Source organism: Pristis pectinata, chromosome 4, assembly GCF_009764475.1.
Source record: "Pristis pectinata isolate sPriPec2 chromosome 4, sPriPec2.1.pri, whole genome shotgun sequence".
NCBI classification, from domain to species: Eukaryota; Metazoa; Chordata; class Chondrichthyes; order Rhinopristiformes; family Pristidae; genus Pristis; species Pristis pectinata.
The window spans coordinates 91954955-91968706 of NC_067408.1; the positions used below are offsets into that span (position 1 = coordinate 91954955).

Genomic DNA, 13752 nt, shown 5'->3' on the forward strand with positions numbered 1-13752 from the left:
TCTATTTGTTTTAAGATAGTGATGGAAAAAGAACAGGTTCATAGGTTAGAGTCCTAAACTGGGAATTAGGCAGGATGTAGCAGACGTCAATTGGGTGAGCCTGTTTGAAGGAAGAGGAACAAATGGTAAGTGGGAGGCTTTTCAGAGTGTGATATCAAGAGTCCAGGTGCAGCATGTTCCTGTTAGAGTGAAGGGTAAACCTGGTAAGTTAGGGAAAACCCTAACTGATGAGAGATATTGAGCCTCTGGTCAAGAAAAATAAGAAAGCATGCATTGGGTTTAGGGCACGAATTAATACCTTGATGACCATAAGAAGATTAAGAATATACTTAAGAGGGAACTCAGGAGGACAAAGAGAGGGTATGAAATAGAACTGGCAGGTAAGGAAAATCTCATGAGGTTCTATAGCTATATTAAGAGTAGAAGGGTGGCTAGGGAGAGAGTAGGTCCCTGAGAGATCAGCAGGGTCACCTATGTCTCCAGCCACAGGGAAACAAGTGGAGATGTTTTGGAGAACATTTAGTAAGTTTGCGGATGACAAGAGAATAGGAGGTGTTATTGATAGTGCAGAAAGTTATCGTAGATTAGTTAGGGAAGTGGGTCAAGGAGTGGCAAATGAATTTCAACTCAGATAAGTGTGAAGTGATGCATTTTGGAAAGTCAAACCAGCATAGGACTTATACTATGAATGGTAGGGTATAAGGGAGTGCAATAGAACAGAAGGACTTTGGAGTACAAGTGCATAGTTTGTTGAAATTGGCATCACAGGTAGACAGGGTGGTAAAAAAGGCATTTAGCATGCTGGCCTTCATCAATCAGGACATTGAGTATAGGAGTTGGGACATTATGTTGCAGTTGTGTAAGTCATTGGTGAGGCTGCACTTGGAGTACTGTGTACAGTTTTGGTCACCCTGTTATAGGAAAGACATAGTTAAACCAGAAAGAGTGCAGAGAAGATTAACCAGGATATTGCCGGGACTAGAGGGCCTGAGTTATAGGGAGAGGTTGTCCAGGCTAAGTCTTCATTCCTTGGAATGTAGGAGAATGAGGGGTGACCTAATACATGTGTTTAAAATTGTGAGAGGCATAGATAAGGTGGATGGTAACAGTCTTTTCCCCTGGTTGGGGAGTCCAAAACCAGGGGGCATACGTTTAGGGTGAGAGGGGAAAGATTTAAAAGTGACATGAGGGGCAATTTTTTCAGCAGAGGTTGGTGAGTATACAGAATGAGCTGCCAGAGGAAGTGGTTGAGGCAGGTACAATAGTATCATTTAAGAAGCACTTGGATGGGTACATAGAGGGGTGTGGCATGGAGGGATTTGGGCCGAACACAGGAAATTGGAACTAGCTGGGTGCACACTGTGTTCAGCATGGACTGGTTGGGCCGAAGGGCCTGTACCCATGCTGTATTGCTCTATGACTCTATGACGTATTTATGGTCATGTTGGGTTTATTTGGGGCAAGCAGGGAGAAGCTGTTCTGATCAGCGGATAGTTTAAGTAGTCACAAATTTAAAGTGACGGGCATAAAATACAATGGAGATGTGATGAGAAACAATCTTATGCAGAGTTTTTATGAATATATTTATGAACTAGAACTCACTTTATGTAATGATTCTGGAAATAAGAGTTTCGGACATTCAGAAAGACATTTGGACAATCAGAAAGAAATGCAATAGGTATAAAGGGAAGTAATTTTCATGGCTATGGGCAACGGACAGAGTTATGGGACTGGCTGGATGCTTTACAATGACCTAACATGGACCTGAAATCCTGAATATCTTCCTGGGCTGTAACGATTCTATGATTGCCAGTGGAACCCAGGTCCAACTGTGAGTGCCCACCAAGTCTGGAATGTCGGTGGACATCATCTTAGATCGCCTGTGGATACCAAGGTCTAGAATGCCAGTGGAACCATGTCAGGAATGTCAGTGGAGGCCATCAGGACTGTCAATGGTACCCAAGTCAGGACAGCTAGTGAGATGTTGATCAGCTGTATCAATTGAACTCAGATCGGAACAATGGATCCACTACTGTGGAGGTTTTGGCTCAGAAACTGAATAATGTGAGCTTTTGTATATTCACTTATGGGCTGTTTTCATCGTTAACAAGGCCTGTATTTATTAACCATTCTTCACTATCCTGAGATGGTTATGCTGAGCAGCCTCCTTGAACCATGGAGCAGTTTCACAGAGCAAAGTGTCTTTCAGAAGTCAATTAATTGTCAATATGTTACATATATTCCAGACCTGAAAAGGGTGATAGATTTCCTTCCTTAAAGAACATTGGTGAACTGGGTCAAATTTTATAACAATGCAATGTTTTTATGACCAAAGGAATTGAGACTGGTTACTTATTACAAATTCATGTAATTAACTCAATTTAAATTTTACCATCATGGTAGAATTTGAACTCATATCTTTGGACTATTCATAGCCAAGCAACGGGTAATTGCTATTGGGATTACAAAAACAGAAACAAAACTATTATTCTGCCAAATCTGAGGAATTTAACTTCAATTCATTAAACTACACCCACAACTAGTTGATCCTTTTTGTATCAAAATATAAAGGTTTGCATTTACGTAATCCTGTTTATCTTTAACAAATGCCTTGAAGTGTTTCGGACAGAATGGAGTGTTGGAGCAACTGACAAAAAGTAAGTAAACATTTACTGTTGCACATTGCGATGAGTTAAGTGATTAATTGGCTTTGGATTGTTCAGTTAATAAAATAGACAGGAATAAAAAGCTGGTACCTGCAAAGTGACCATGAAGCTACCCGACAAAATTCCTCCTGGTTCACTCTGTAGCAGAGGATCTGGTCTATATGTGACACGGGACCCATAGCAACTTGGCTGATATTTCAGTGACCTTTGAATTGGCTTTCCTAACTGGCTTTCCTAACCATGCTGTTTAAAAATAATTAGCAGCAGGCTGTGCATGCTGACCTTGCCAGAGAAACCCTCATCCCATGAATGCACCAATACATTAAAGCATCCTATTTGTTCAAGACCTGTGCATCTTAAGATAAGATATCTCTATTAGTCACATGTACATCAGAACACACAGTGAAATACATCTCTTGCGTAGTGTTCTGGGGGCCAGCCCGCAAGTGTTGCCACGCTTCCGGTGCCAACACAGCATGCCCACAACTTCCTAACCCGTACGTCTTTGGAATGTGGGAGGAAACCGGAGCACCCGGAGGAAACCCATGCAGACACAGGGAGAACAGACAAACTCCTTACAGACAGTGGCCGTAATTGAACCCGGGTCGCTGGAACTGCCTGTGAAGTTGATGCTGATTATCATTTATAGACAATTGCTCTCCACCATATATTAATAACATGACCTAAATGGACGGAGTTAAACTTCAAATAGGTTCTGAAACTGCAATCTGTGACAACAATATCAGCCTGCATTTATAAAGCGCAATAGCATACAAGACTGTTTCATGGCACTTTAACAAATGCTGAGGAGAGAAGGAAGGGCGCGGGGTTAGTAAAAAAAGAGGAAGAAAAGAATTTGAAAGGAACTATGTGGAAACTCAACAGCTTTTGTAAAAATGACCAGACTGCAGAAATTCAGTAGTAGTTAATGCAGATTTTCAGTAGACATTTGATTAAAAAAATTACAGAAGGTGGATGAGAATGGGTTCATGGCATATTTGGAAAGAAAATAGAATAAATGCTTGAACTCAAAGAAGACAAAAGTATATGGAGAAATCGTGGAGGAATAAAATTAGTTTTTTTCTTGAAGAGAGATGATGGGACCAAATGTCCTCTTCCTGCAACATAAATTTCTCTAGTTTAAAGTCTAAACTTAAAGTCCTGATGCAGGGTTTTGATCCAAAACGTCAACAGTTCCTTTCCTCCCACAGATGCTGCTTGACCCACTAAGTTCTTCCAGTGGATTGTTTGTAGCTCATTGATGAGCTGCACATAGCATCTGCCAGTCTCTGTTTTTAATGCTCAGGAATAGGAAAGCTGATCGCTGGTTGTGCCGTCACCATTCCCAGCCTTTTTGTGTAAACCAAATGTTACTATCTCTGCCCTTTGATCACCCCCACCTCGTAGTGGTAGGGGTCCACTCGCGGCACAGGAATTGATTGGGGGAGACCATCGCTGGCCCAGATAACCCCTCTGCAACCGAATTATTGACTTTCTGACCAACAGACTGCAATCATTAAGGATGGGCACCAGCACCTTCTCCACAATTATCCTCAACGCTGGTGCTCCACAAGGCTGGTTTCTCAGCCCCTTTACTATACTCCTTATACACTCACATCTGTGTGGCCAGATTCTGCTCTAACTCCACTTACAAGTTTGCAAATGACACCACTGTAGTGGGCCAGATCTCAAACAACGACGAGATGGAGTACAAGTAGGAGGTAGACAGCGTGGTGGCATAGTGTCAAGACAACAACCTTTCCCTCAACGTCAGAAGGAGCTTTGACTTCAGGAAGTGGGGCGGAGTACATGCCCCTGTCTGTATCGATAGTGCTGAGGTGGAGATGGTTGAAAGCTTCACGTTCCTAGGTGTAGCGATCACCAACAACATCACAGCTTGTTATGGCAACTGCTCTGCCCAAGGCCGCAAGAAACTGCAGAGAATTGTGAATGCAGCCCAGTCCATCACGCAAACCAGCCTCCCCTCTATTGACTCAGTCTACATTTCCCGCTACCTCGATGTACTTATGTATGGCATGATTGGAAAAACTTTTCATTGTACCTCGGTACATGTGACAATAAAATAAAATAAATAAATTGCCGTGTCCCCCTACCTCATGTTTTCCCATACCCCAACAACTTCTTATCATGCTGTTGCTTTTCAGATGCCATGGTGGGAGTACCTTAATGTCCAATAGTACTCCCAGATAAGATAAGATTTCTTTATTAGTCACATGTACACCGAAACACACAGTGAAATGCGCCTTTTTGCGTTACTGAGAATGTGCTGGGGGCAGCCCGCAAGTGTCGCCACGCTTCCGGCGCCAACATAGCATGCCCACAACTTCCTAACCCGTACATCTTTGGAATGTGGGAGGAAACCAGAGCACCCAGACGAAACCCACGCAGACACGGGGAGAACGTACAGACTCCTTACAGACAGTGGCCGGAATTGAAGCCGGGTCGCTGGCGCTGTAATAGCATTACGCTAACCACTACACTACCATGCCTGGTGGCAATGACACAGCAGCTGAAAACTTTTCATGCCGCTCCTGATGAGAATTGCATGGGTCCCATTTTGGTGCATGATTCTATGTACACATCTCTCTATGTACATATTTGCAAAAATTTTTCCAAAAAATTAATACACTGCATCTGCTTAGCACAGCAAAGAGTGATGAAAGCTAATTTCCAGTCAATGTTACCTGACTAAAATTTACTCCTTTCTACCTTGTCACCACCATAACTTCACTGACTCCCGACCATAAACAAATGGAGTTGGCCAGTAGCCTATTATTTGCATATTGAAAGCCACGTGTGATACTCCTAAAGCAAATTAAATGAATATGTATATTCTGCATGGTTTATATTTATTGCCAACAGAGTTCTAACAGCAAAAAAAATTCCAAGTGGGCCTTCAGGGGTGCCTTTTTGTTTTTCTTTTAAAACCAATGATTTCACACCCTAAACATGGTGTTTTATAAAATGCTTCATTTTATTTTATAATAATATTCAAATTTTTAAGCTATTTTAAGTTCCATTATATTCAAACAACTCCGTATCAACAAATATATATTTTGAGTCATGTTTTTTTAAGCAATCAATAAACATATTTTTAATTTCATTACATGCAGTTATTCTGTTCCCAGAGACTGAAATTTTTGATTTTAGACACCTCTGACAATTAGTGAAATTTCGACACACACCAGAAATAAATAACAAGAAATAAACAAAACAGGGCAAAACATTACGTGGTTTCGGTTTCTGTCAGGAGCAATTGGTGCAGCATTGTTATCCGACCTTGGCCTTCAACATACAACCATCGAAACCGAGACATGAAGCTTATGTGAAAGTAAAAAAGGGGGCGGAGGCTCATCTAAGCAATTTATCTGTGAGCTTTATTATAGTCAGCTATGGAAGCACCCAAATCCAGATGGATGTATATTGTTCCTACCTTCAATCCCCAAGAAGTCCCAGTTTTCTGCTAATTTGAACCAGTTCTGTTTTCTTTTATTTCTTTGTTAAGAATAGCATAAGTCATCAGCATCGTTCTTTTCGACTGTGCGAGACACCCAAAATGTAAATGGATCCAAACACACAAGCTGTCACCTAACTAAACTGTTTAGGGTTCATGCAATACAAAAAGTACACAAAAACTATCAGGGATTAACTCTCTGTGCAAACCCAACAGTGCTAACCTTTGTGTTGCAGAGGCATCAGCTGCCAGAATTGTGCTGAGCCTGTGCCATCAAGGGAAGTAATCCCATCCTTTTGACATTCCAAAAAGACCAATGTGATTACTGACTATTGTGAATCTTGCTGTACAGCTAACCATTGCTGTTCTGTCATGCTACTGTGTTGTGTGAAATAACTAGCACTTTTATCTGTCACAGTATTTCTTTCTTTGTTCCTTTCCACAAATTTATTTTAAAAAATGTTCTTACAACCCATATACCTCCTCCCGATGAACCCACTACCCCTTTACATCCTCTGCCTTAATCAAGAGGCCAAGATAATTCAGTTTGTGGATATTTTTAAGTTGTAAAGAGTAATGATTCATGAGCCAGAATTCTCATTGAAATCTCGAAAGTGTCCCCTTTCCAAACAGTTTTCTTTTCCTAAGTATACACAAGCCTGTGAGTTTTTATGTATATTTATTTTCTTTGTCCTTGTTGGAAGTTAAGGGCATTGAGACTGGGAAGCCTGGAAGGAGAATGCACACTGATTTCCTTTGGCAGGTTTCAAGTGCCAGTCGTTATGGTTACAAATTTGAGCATGAGTAGGTGACATGATTTATCCCACCCCCCCCACTACCCTACCACCCCCCCCCCCCATGTCCTCTACTCACATAGCACACCACCAAATTTAGATATCAAAAAAGTGCACGAGTGCACGTATTATAAATGCAAACATTTCGAGACAATTGTCTCTCTTGTTGTGCCTCATCCCCAATAGTCGCAAAAAAAAATCTTTGGCAGAGCACCAAATAAAATAGCCATTGTCCATATAGAGTTGTGTGTCATGCACATACGTGGTGTTAACCTTTTAAAATTCGGCAAATGAGAACCGGGCTTCGAAAGGATTACAACTGGCTTCATTCAAACTCCTGAAAGTCATTTGAATTTTATCAGTTGCATATTCATTCCTAAGCAGAAGGATATACGGGGTATGATTAAGATTATAAATGCTTATAGATATCCCAAACAGAAAAGACCTATTATGGTTTAATAAGATTCTATTAAGCTTGCATTCTATAGTCTGGGCAGAAGGAGATTATATTACGAAGCATGGTAGGTGTATGACAGTTCATTCTGCCGAATATTGACTGACCCCAGCCGTGACCCAGTTGTTCCTATAGTACGATAATAGGAACATTACTGAAGTTTGCTGATTCAGGGAGACATCATGCTGACGTGTACACTTACTCCACACAGGAAGCAAGTATCTGTTAATTTTAAAGTCTGCTTGCTCAGGGAGTCACCATTTTCAAGATCAATAGTAACTGGTTTGACAAATGTTTTAAGTCCATCACAGATCTATTTCTTGGGGTGGAAAATATTTTGAACATTTATTACATGCACAGTCATGTCTCATTGAAGTAAAGAAACATTTAAAGTGAATGAACTTGTGAGATTGGCTGCATGGGAGGATGGAAGTACATCAGTGAGCCAAAACTGGCTCCTGCATTTAACTCTACTGAATCAGGCTGTTTGCAAGCAATCTGATCAAGAAATGCCAGCTGCCTCTGTCAGTATGAGACTCCCATAATAAGAGAATCACTGATGTGGGCTCTTTCATTTAACTTCAGCTAAGTGGGTTTCTCAGGATTCCTGAAACCTGCCAGTGAAAATAAAGCAAGAAGAGCAGTGTTGGTAGAGAACACTACAGGTATGATGTGAAAATACTATAATTATTGTTTGCCAGATATGGGTATTGTTGGAAAGGTGAGCATGTATCTCCATTTCTGGAAAACGTTTGCTGATCTTTGAAATTCGAGGCTGTTTCTCTGGCCTGGGACCTTCCCTTGTAAACCTCCCAGCCTAGAATGCTTCACCCTAATCTTATCCCCTTCCACCAACACTCTGACCCCACCCAATCCACTGGAAGTTTATGCAATGGTGAACAAGGAATTTTGGCTCTGGCAATGTGTCAGATGTAGGTACTTGCTCCTCAAATTTATTTTCTATAATTGCCTCACCTCAGGGTATATCTGAAACCTTTTAAATTAAACTGTTGTATCATCAAGAGTTGCGATCTGAGTGTCATCTCTGGACTTTCTTGGCAGTAGAACTAACCTATTCATATTATCTCCATTAAAACAGAGGATACAATTTTATTACATAAGTAAGCATTTGCATGTTTCTGACTAACTAAACATTTGAAAGATAATGTTAAATGATGTATAAATGATGAAGCATTATAAATTATGGGTGACACAGCTAGTTGAACTGCTGCCTCGCAGCTTCAATGATCTGGGTTCAAATCCGACCTCCAGTGCTGTCCATGTGGGAGTTTTGCATGTTCTCCCAGTAACAGCGTGGGTTACCTCTGGCTGCACAAATTTCTTCCCACTTACCAAAAGCATGCAGGCTGGCTTGTTGACTGGCCATTGTAAATTGCTCCAAGTGTGCAGATAAGTGAACGTGAGAATAAAAGGGGACTAATGTAGGATTAGTGCAAATCAGTTCTTGATGGTTGTCATGGACTTGGTGGGCCAAAGGTCCTGTTTTCATGCTGTATGACTCTATGATTCTAAATGTTTGTGACTAAATGCCAAAGTTCATTTTAATGAGAGTACCAGGTTGTTTTACATCTCAAAACAAAATTTGGAAGGTTTAGAAATTTCTATAGAGGCTTGTTCCAGTACTAAATCACACAGCATCTTTGAGTAAGCCCACTGATCTGTGATATAATGTAAGCCTGGAGGTTACATTAAATGATACCAAGCTGGTCATTTGTTCCACAATTTCAATGGATGAAAAGAAACTAAATCAAGTCTAAAGTCTTAGTCACCAATGTAATTTCTGTGGAAGCTACATTGAGTGTGGTTTTCAGGTTGATGTGAGGTCACACCTTATGTCAATAACAAAGCAACCTAGCAAGAAATAAAATCCTATTCGTGGAATTTCTAAACTTTGAAAGAAGAACAAGTCTTATGAGTTTATTATTCCTGGTTAAAAAAGGGGATTATTTGGGACAAAAAGGACTTGCTAGATTTTCATTTTCTTTTCAACCTGGTCCATTCAGGACCATTGGTTTCGGGTTTCCTTTAAAGGGCAGGTTACCCAGAGAGTTTAGTGTGTGTGTGGATCCTCTGTCATTGTTAAGGGCAGGCCTTATTTCAATAAAATACTCAAAGATCTGCCCAAATGCATTCACATTCACTATGAAGGGAATTTAACAGCAAGAAGTTGCAGCCGGAAACTTGGAGAAACAGTGCTCAACAGTTAGTGGGGAGGCATCCTGGAATGAACAGGCATTAGCGGGACGTGGGGGTAATTGCAGCAAGTGTTCCAGACTGCTGGAGGGTAAGTCTGTGTTTGGAAATGAGCCTGAAGGTGAGTAGGACCAAGATTGCAGATTGATACCCAATTCCTCATTTGGCCCAAAGAATTGGCCAACAGACCTTGGACTAATTTGGAACAATCAGCTACATCCCCTTTCCTACCCCTCCTCCACTCCACCATGGCCCTGATACAAGATTTGGATTATGTTCCAGCACTAATTATCTCATCACCCTGTGACATTGAATGTTAAAATTGACTGCCAGCCTTCAAATGGAGGCCTCTTTGATGCCATTATTTACCATCGTAAAGTTGCAGGGATGGGGAGTTCAGTGAGTCGGACGCAGTGAGACAGAATTATCTAATTTTAATCCATGCACTGGGTGAAGCTGCAGTTGGGACAAAAGGAGTCAAGAGCGACTGTGGGAGTGAAAATTGTTGGGAAGAGTGTTCATATCTCAGCTTTTTCATCCAGAGCCAGAATCCCACAGTTCATAACATTGAAGGGGGGGCTTAGCAATAGATGAAATTGGGAGTCTGTTGTAAACCAGAGATGAGGGTTGTCAAGGTGGTAATACATAGAGTCATACAGTATAGTCACCATGTCTATAGCAGCCAATCTATCCACATTAATTCCATTCTTAGAAATTTCTACCTAACAGGGATTGGATGTACGTCAGACATCATTCCAGGTACAGTGAGCTCTGTTTTTGAATCAATTGCTGTGTATAAACTGGCCATTTTCCAACAGGAAATAAAACCCAGCAGTCCTATTAAACAAAATGATTCAATAAAAAAAAACCCTTTAAGTAGCTCTACAAATGAGAGAGGAGCACTACACCTAATACCATTCTCTTGCCTTTTCACAAATGTGGAAAAAGGAGAGAAGCAATGATACTGAAGTTCTGCTAATGTCCCTCAGCCCAGAATAGGGGAGAAGACCACATAAAGCAGCAAATCTGCTGAAACCCTGAGAGGAAGGGGAGGCTCATTGCAGAGAGAAAGAGCCAGGTCATATTAAGTACACCAATGGCTTAAAATCTGCACAATGGCAACTTAATGGGAGAAAGTGACTAGATGTGTAATGAGGGGAGAATTTGCTGGGTTTGGGCCCCACCCTCGGAATCAATGTATCAATCAGGTCCCAAAAATTATGGAAACCTAACTGGGACTGGATGCACATCAGTGCAAAGAATCTGCTGAGACTGTTGATCCATTGGTTTAAAGAAAGAAAAAAAAACAGTTTACTTTAAGCATATACCCTTTGACCTATCCATTCTTAAAATATTTGCTGGCCTGTGCACACAGGGAATTATCTCTTTTACATTTAAAGGCGAGAGTTGCGTAGATAAAACATTGTCTAACTGACATTTCCATTACTAAAATGAGGAGAGATTGGTTCCTGCTCTACTAGGCGTGCATCTAGAATGTCTATTCCATTTTATAGTTGAGCTTAATACTTCCTTCAAATTGCATCCCTGATGAAATAATCAAAAAATCCATAGTAAAAACCTGCGTAAGTAACAGATGCCAATTTTGAATCATAACTCCTTTTTACTGTTTGTTTTTTGAAATAAGGATTTAATGCTGGTGGGTCAGCAGTAACAGGTATGAGTGACATCCAAAGATAATACAGCAGACTCTAGCTATTATGTTTTTTAGGAACCATGCCAAAATGATGTTCTAACGAGCAGCATGTTAAGCTGAGGATGTTTTATGTAGTTGCTCTAAGAACAAGGGAGCTGTAAACTATGTGTATTTGAAGTGGAATTACAACACAGCATGTGACAGACTGATGAAAATTCAAACCATATTACTATGTTCAGTTTCCTCTGTGTACATTGCATTTATATATTCTAAGGGACTTTTTAAAAAAGCTTGTGTTTTCACTTTCTTTTCCTGAAAGTTAGCATGAACAGCAGATCAAATAAGATATTTATTTATTAGTCACACGTACATCGAAGCACACAGTGAAATGCGCCTTTTTGTGTTACTGAGAATGCGCTGGGGGCAGCCCGCAAGTGTTGCTGCTCTTCCGGCACTGACATAGCGTGCCCACAGCTCCTAACCTGTACGTCTTTGGAATGTGGGAGGAAACCGGTGCACCCGGAGGAAACCCACACAGACACAGGGAGAACATACAAACTCCTTACAGAGAGTGGTGGGAATTGAACCCGTGTCGCTGGCGCTGTAATAACGATACGCTAACCGCTATACTACCGTGCCCAGACTATCTGGAGAAGATTGCTTACATCATTTAATATATTGGCTTTTTGACAATATGGACATTTGATGCAGGTGTGCAATATCCTTCTGTTCTCCCTCCTCAAGTACTTTCACTCCCACTATTCTTCTGGATTTCAGATAAACAGATTAAAACGAAGAGAGAAAAATATTGTAGATTGTACTAAGCATTTAAATCCTGTTATTTCAACCAGGCCTTCTGTGATAATACAATATTTTTTAAAACCAAAGTAAACTACAGTCTTGTGTTTAACTTCACAACAGTCTCATTTGATCAGACATTCATTGTGCAGGAGGGAATTCTCTATTTGTTTTAACAGCAGTGGAAGCAATTTAAAAAATTCACTTATACTTTGATAATGTATACATAACACTAAAAGAATTAGCCCATTTCAAATGTGGAAATATCCAGTAGCCACTTCAGAATTATGACAGGTCAGTCAAAATTAACATTTTCTTTTCACATTAAATATTTTTTCTCCTATTTTTCTTCCTTTTCGCTCCCATTTGTATTGCTGGTGTGACCCTTTGTAATGCGCCTAGCAATGTTATATTCAGTAATGTTGTCATTAGACTACAGGTATTAGTTGGGGATAATTAGCCTTGAGTGCAATTCAGAGCTGACAGATTTAATCCACACACATATGCCTACACAGAAAACTTCACTTGGGGCGGAGGAAAGACAAATACATGAACTCCTGAAAGGGAAATCAAAATGTTCAAAGGACCGAACATTTCTCTAGCTTGGCATTCCACTCCAGTAATGCAATCTGGTTTACTTAAAGGTCTGTGACCTAGAAATTCTTTCTCTCAGTACAAACTTTTTGTGCACCAAGTGAAGGAATTTTATCAACGTGACATGCCTACAGAAACACTTGGATTTGCACAGACGTATCAGGTGGTACAATACATATAGGTTGGTATCATTTCACCAAATTCATTTCATCATGCATAACTGCAAATGGTGTTGACCTTCACAATGCTATGGAATTCTTTCAGTGTTGCACAGAAGTTTATGCCAAGAGAAAAAATTTCTTGGTCTTTATGCAAAGCTGGGTTCAATCTTGAACACTTGGGCTTTCCTCTGTTATGCTATCATTATGCTTCATGGACCAGAGGAAGAACTTAGTTATATACAGTTTAGTGCTCAGATAATTATGAACAAGGAGGATGACAATGAAGCAGGAGGTCCTTTCTGGAGCACACTAGATGGAGATCCCCAGAATGATCCAGATTTCTGATGCACTATTTTAGGAATCCATTTGTCATGTTCACAAAATTCCCTATAGCTTTGAATTTCTTTCTGGAAATTGACAGTGTTTGCAAGACCACATCATAGAGCCAGGATTCAGTTGGTTCAGGATGACAGCTGAAATATATCAGGAACAGAAGATTGAAATAGAAGAAATGAGTCATGCATGGTTCGTCAACAGATTGAGATTCTAACTTGAGATTTGTCTAGCTAGTCTGTGAGATTTGGGGCTCCATGTGATGTTGAATGTTGCTCTCTGCTCAAAGAGGAGAAGGTGAAAGCTTCTGCTGACCCAATTACAGCAGTGGGCTACAAACTCTGACATGTAGCACGTCAAACCTCCCACTTTGGGCTATTATAATCTTCACTGCCACAGGCAGAGCAGTTAAGTCACATCAGGTCTAGGTCATTGAATCATAGAATCACACAGTATGGAAAAAGGCCCTTCAGCCCTACTCATCCATGCCGACCAAGATGCCAATCTAAGCTAGTCCCATTTGCCCGTGTTTGGCCCATATCCCTCTAAACCTTTCTTATCCATGTACCTCTCCATATGTCCTTTAAGTGTTATTGTACCTCAACAACT

At 40.6% G+C, this 13752-nt stretch overlaps 1 protein-coding gene across 3 annotated transcripts in view; it reads right to left on the bottom strand.

Annotated features, from left to right (window-relative positions):
* hao2 (hydroxyacid oxidase 2 (long chain)) overlaps positions 1-13752 on the bottom strand; it is a 57799-nt gene that overhangs the window by 26627 nt on the left and 17420 nt on the right. Inside the window, exon 1 of one of the 3 annotated variants that reach the window (XM_052014185.1) lies at positions 6121-6241. The exons of 1 other annotated variant lie outside the window; for it this stretch is intronic. Coding sequence is in view for 1 of the 2 variants with exons in the window: in XM_052014183.1 (XP_051870143.1) it covers positions 2757-2845 (89 nt within the window). In the remaining variant the exon portion in view is untranslated. Of the gene's footprint in view, positions 1-2756; positions 2886-6120; positions 6242-13752 lie in introns of those variants that run through there. One more of the 3 variants, XM_052014183.1, reaches the window with a different exon arrangement.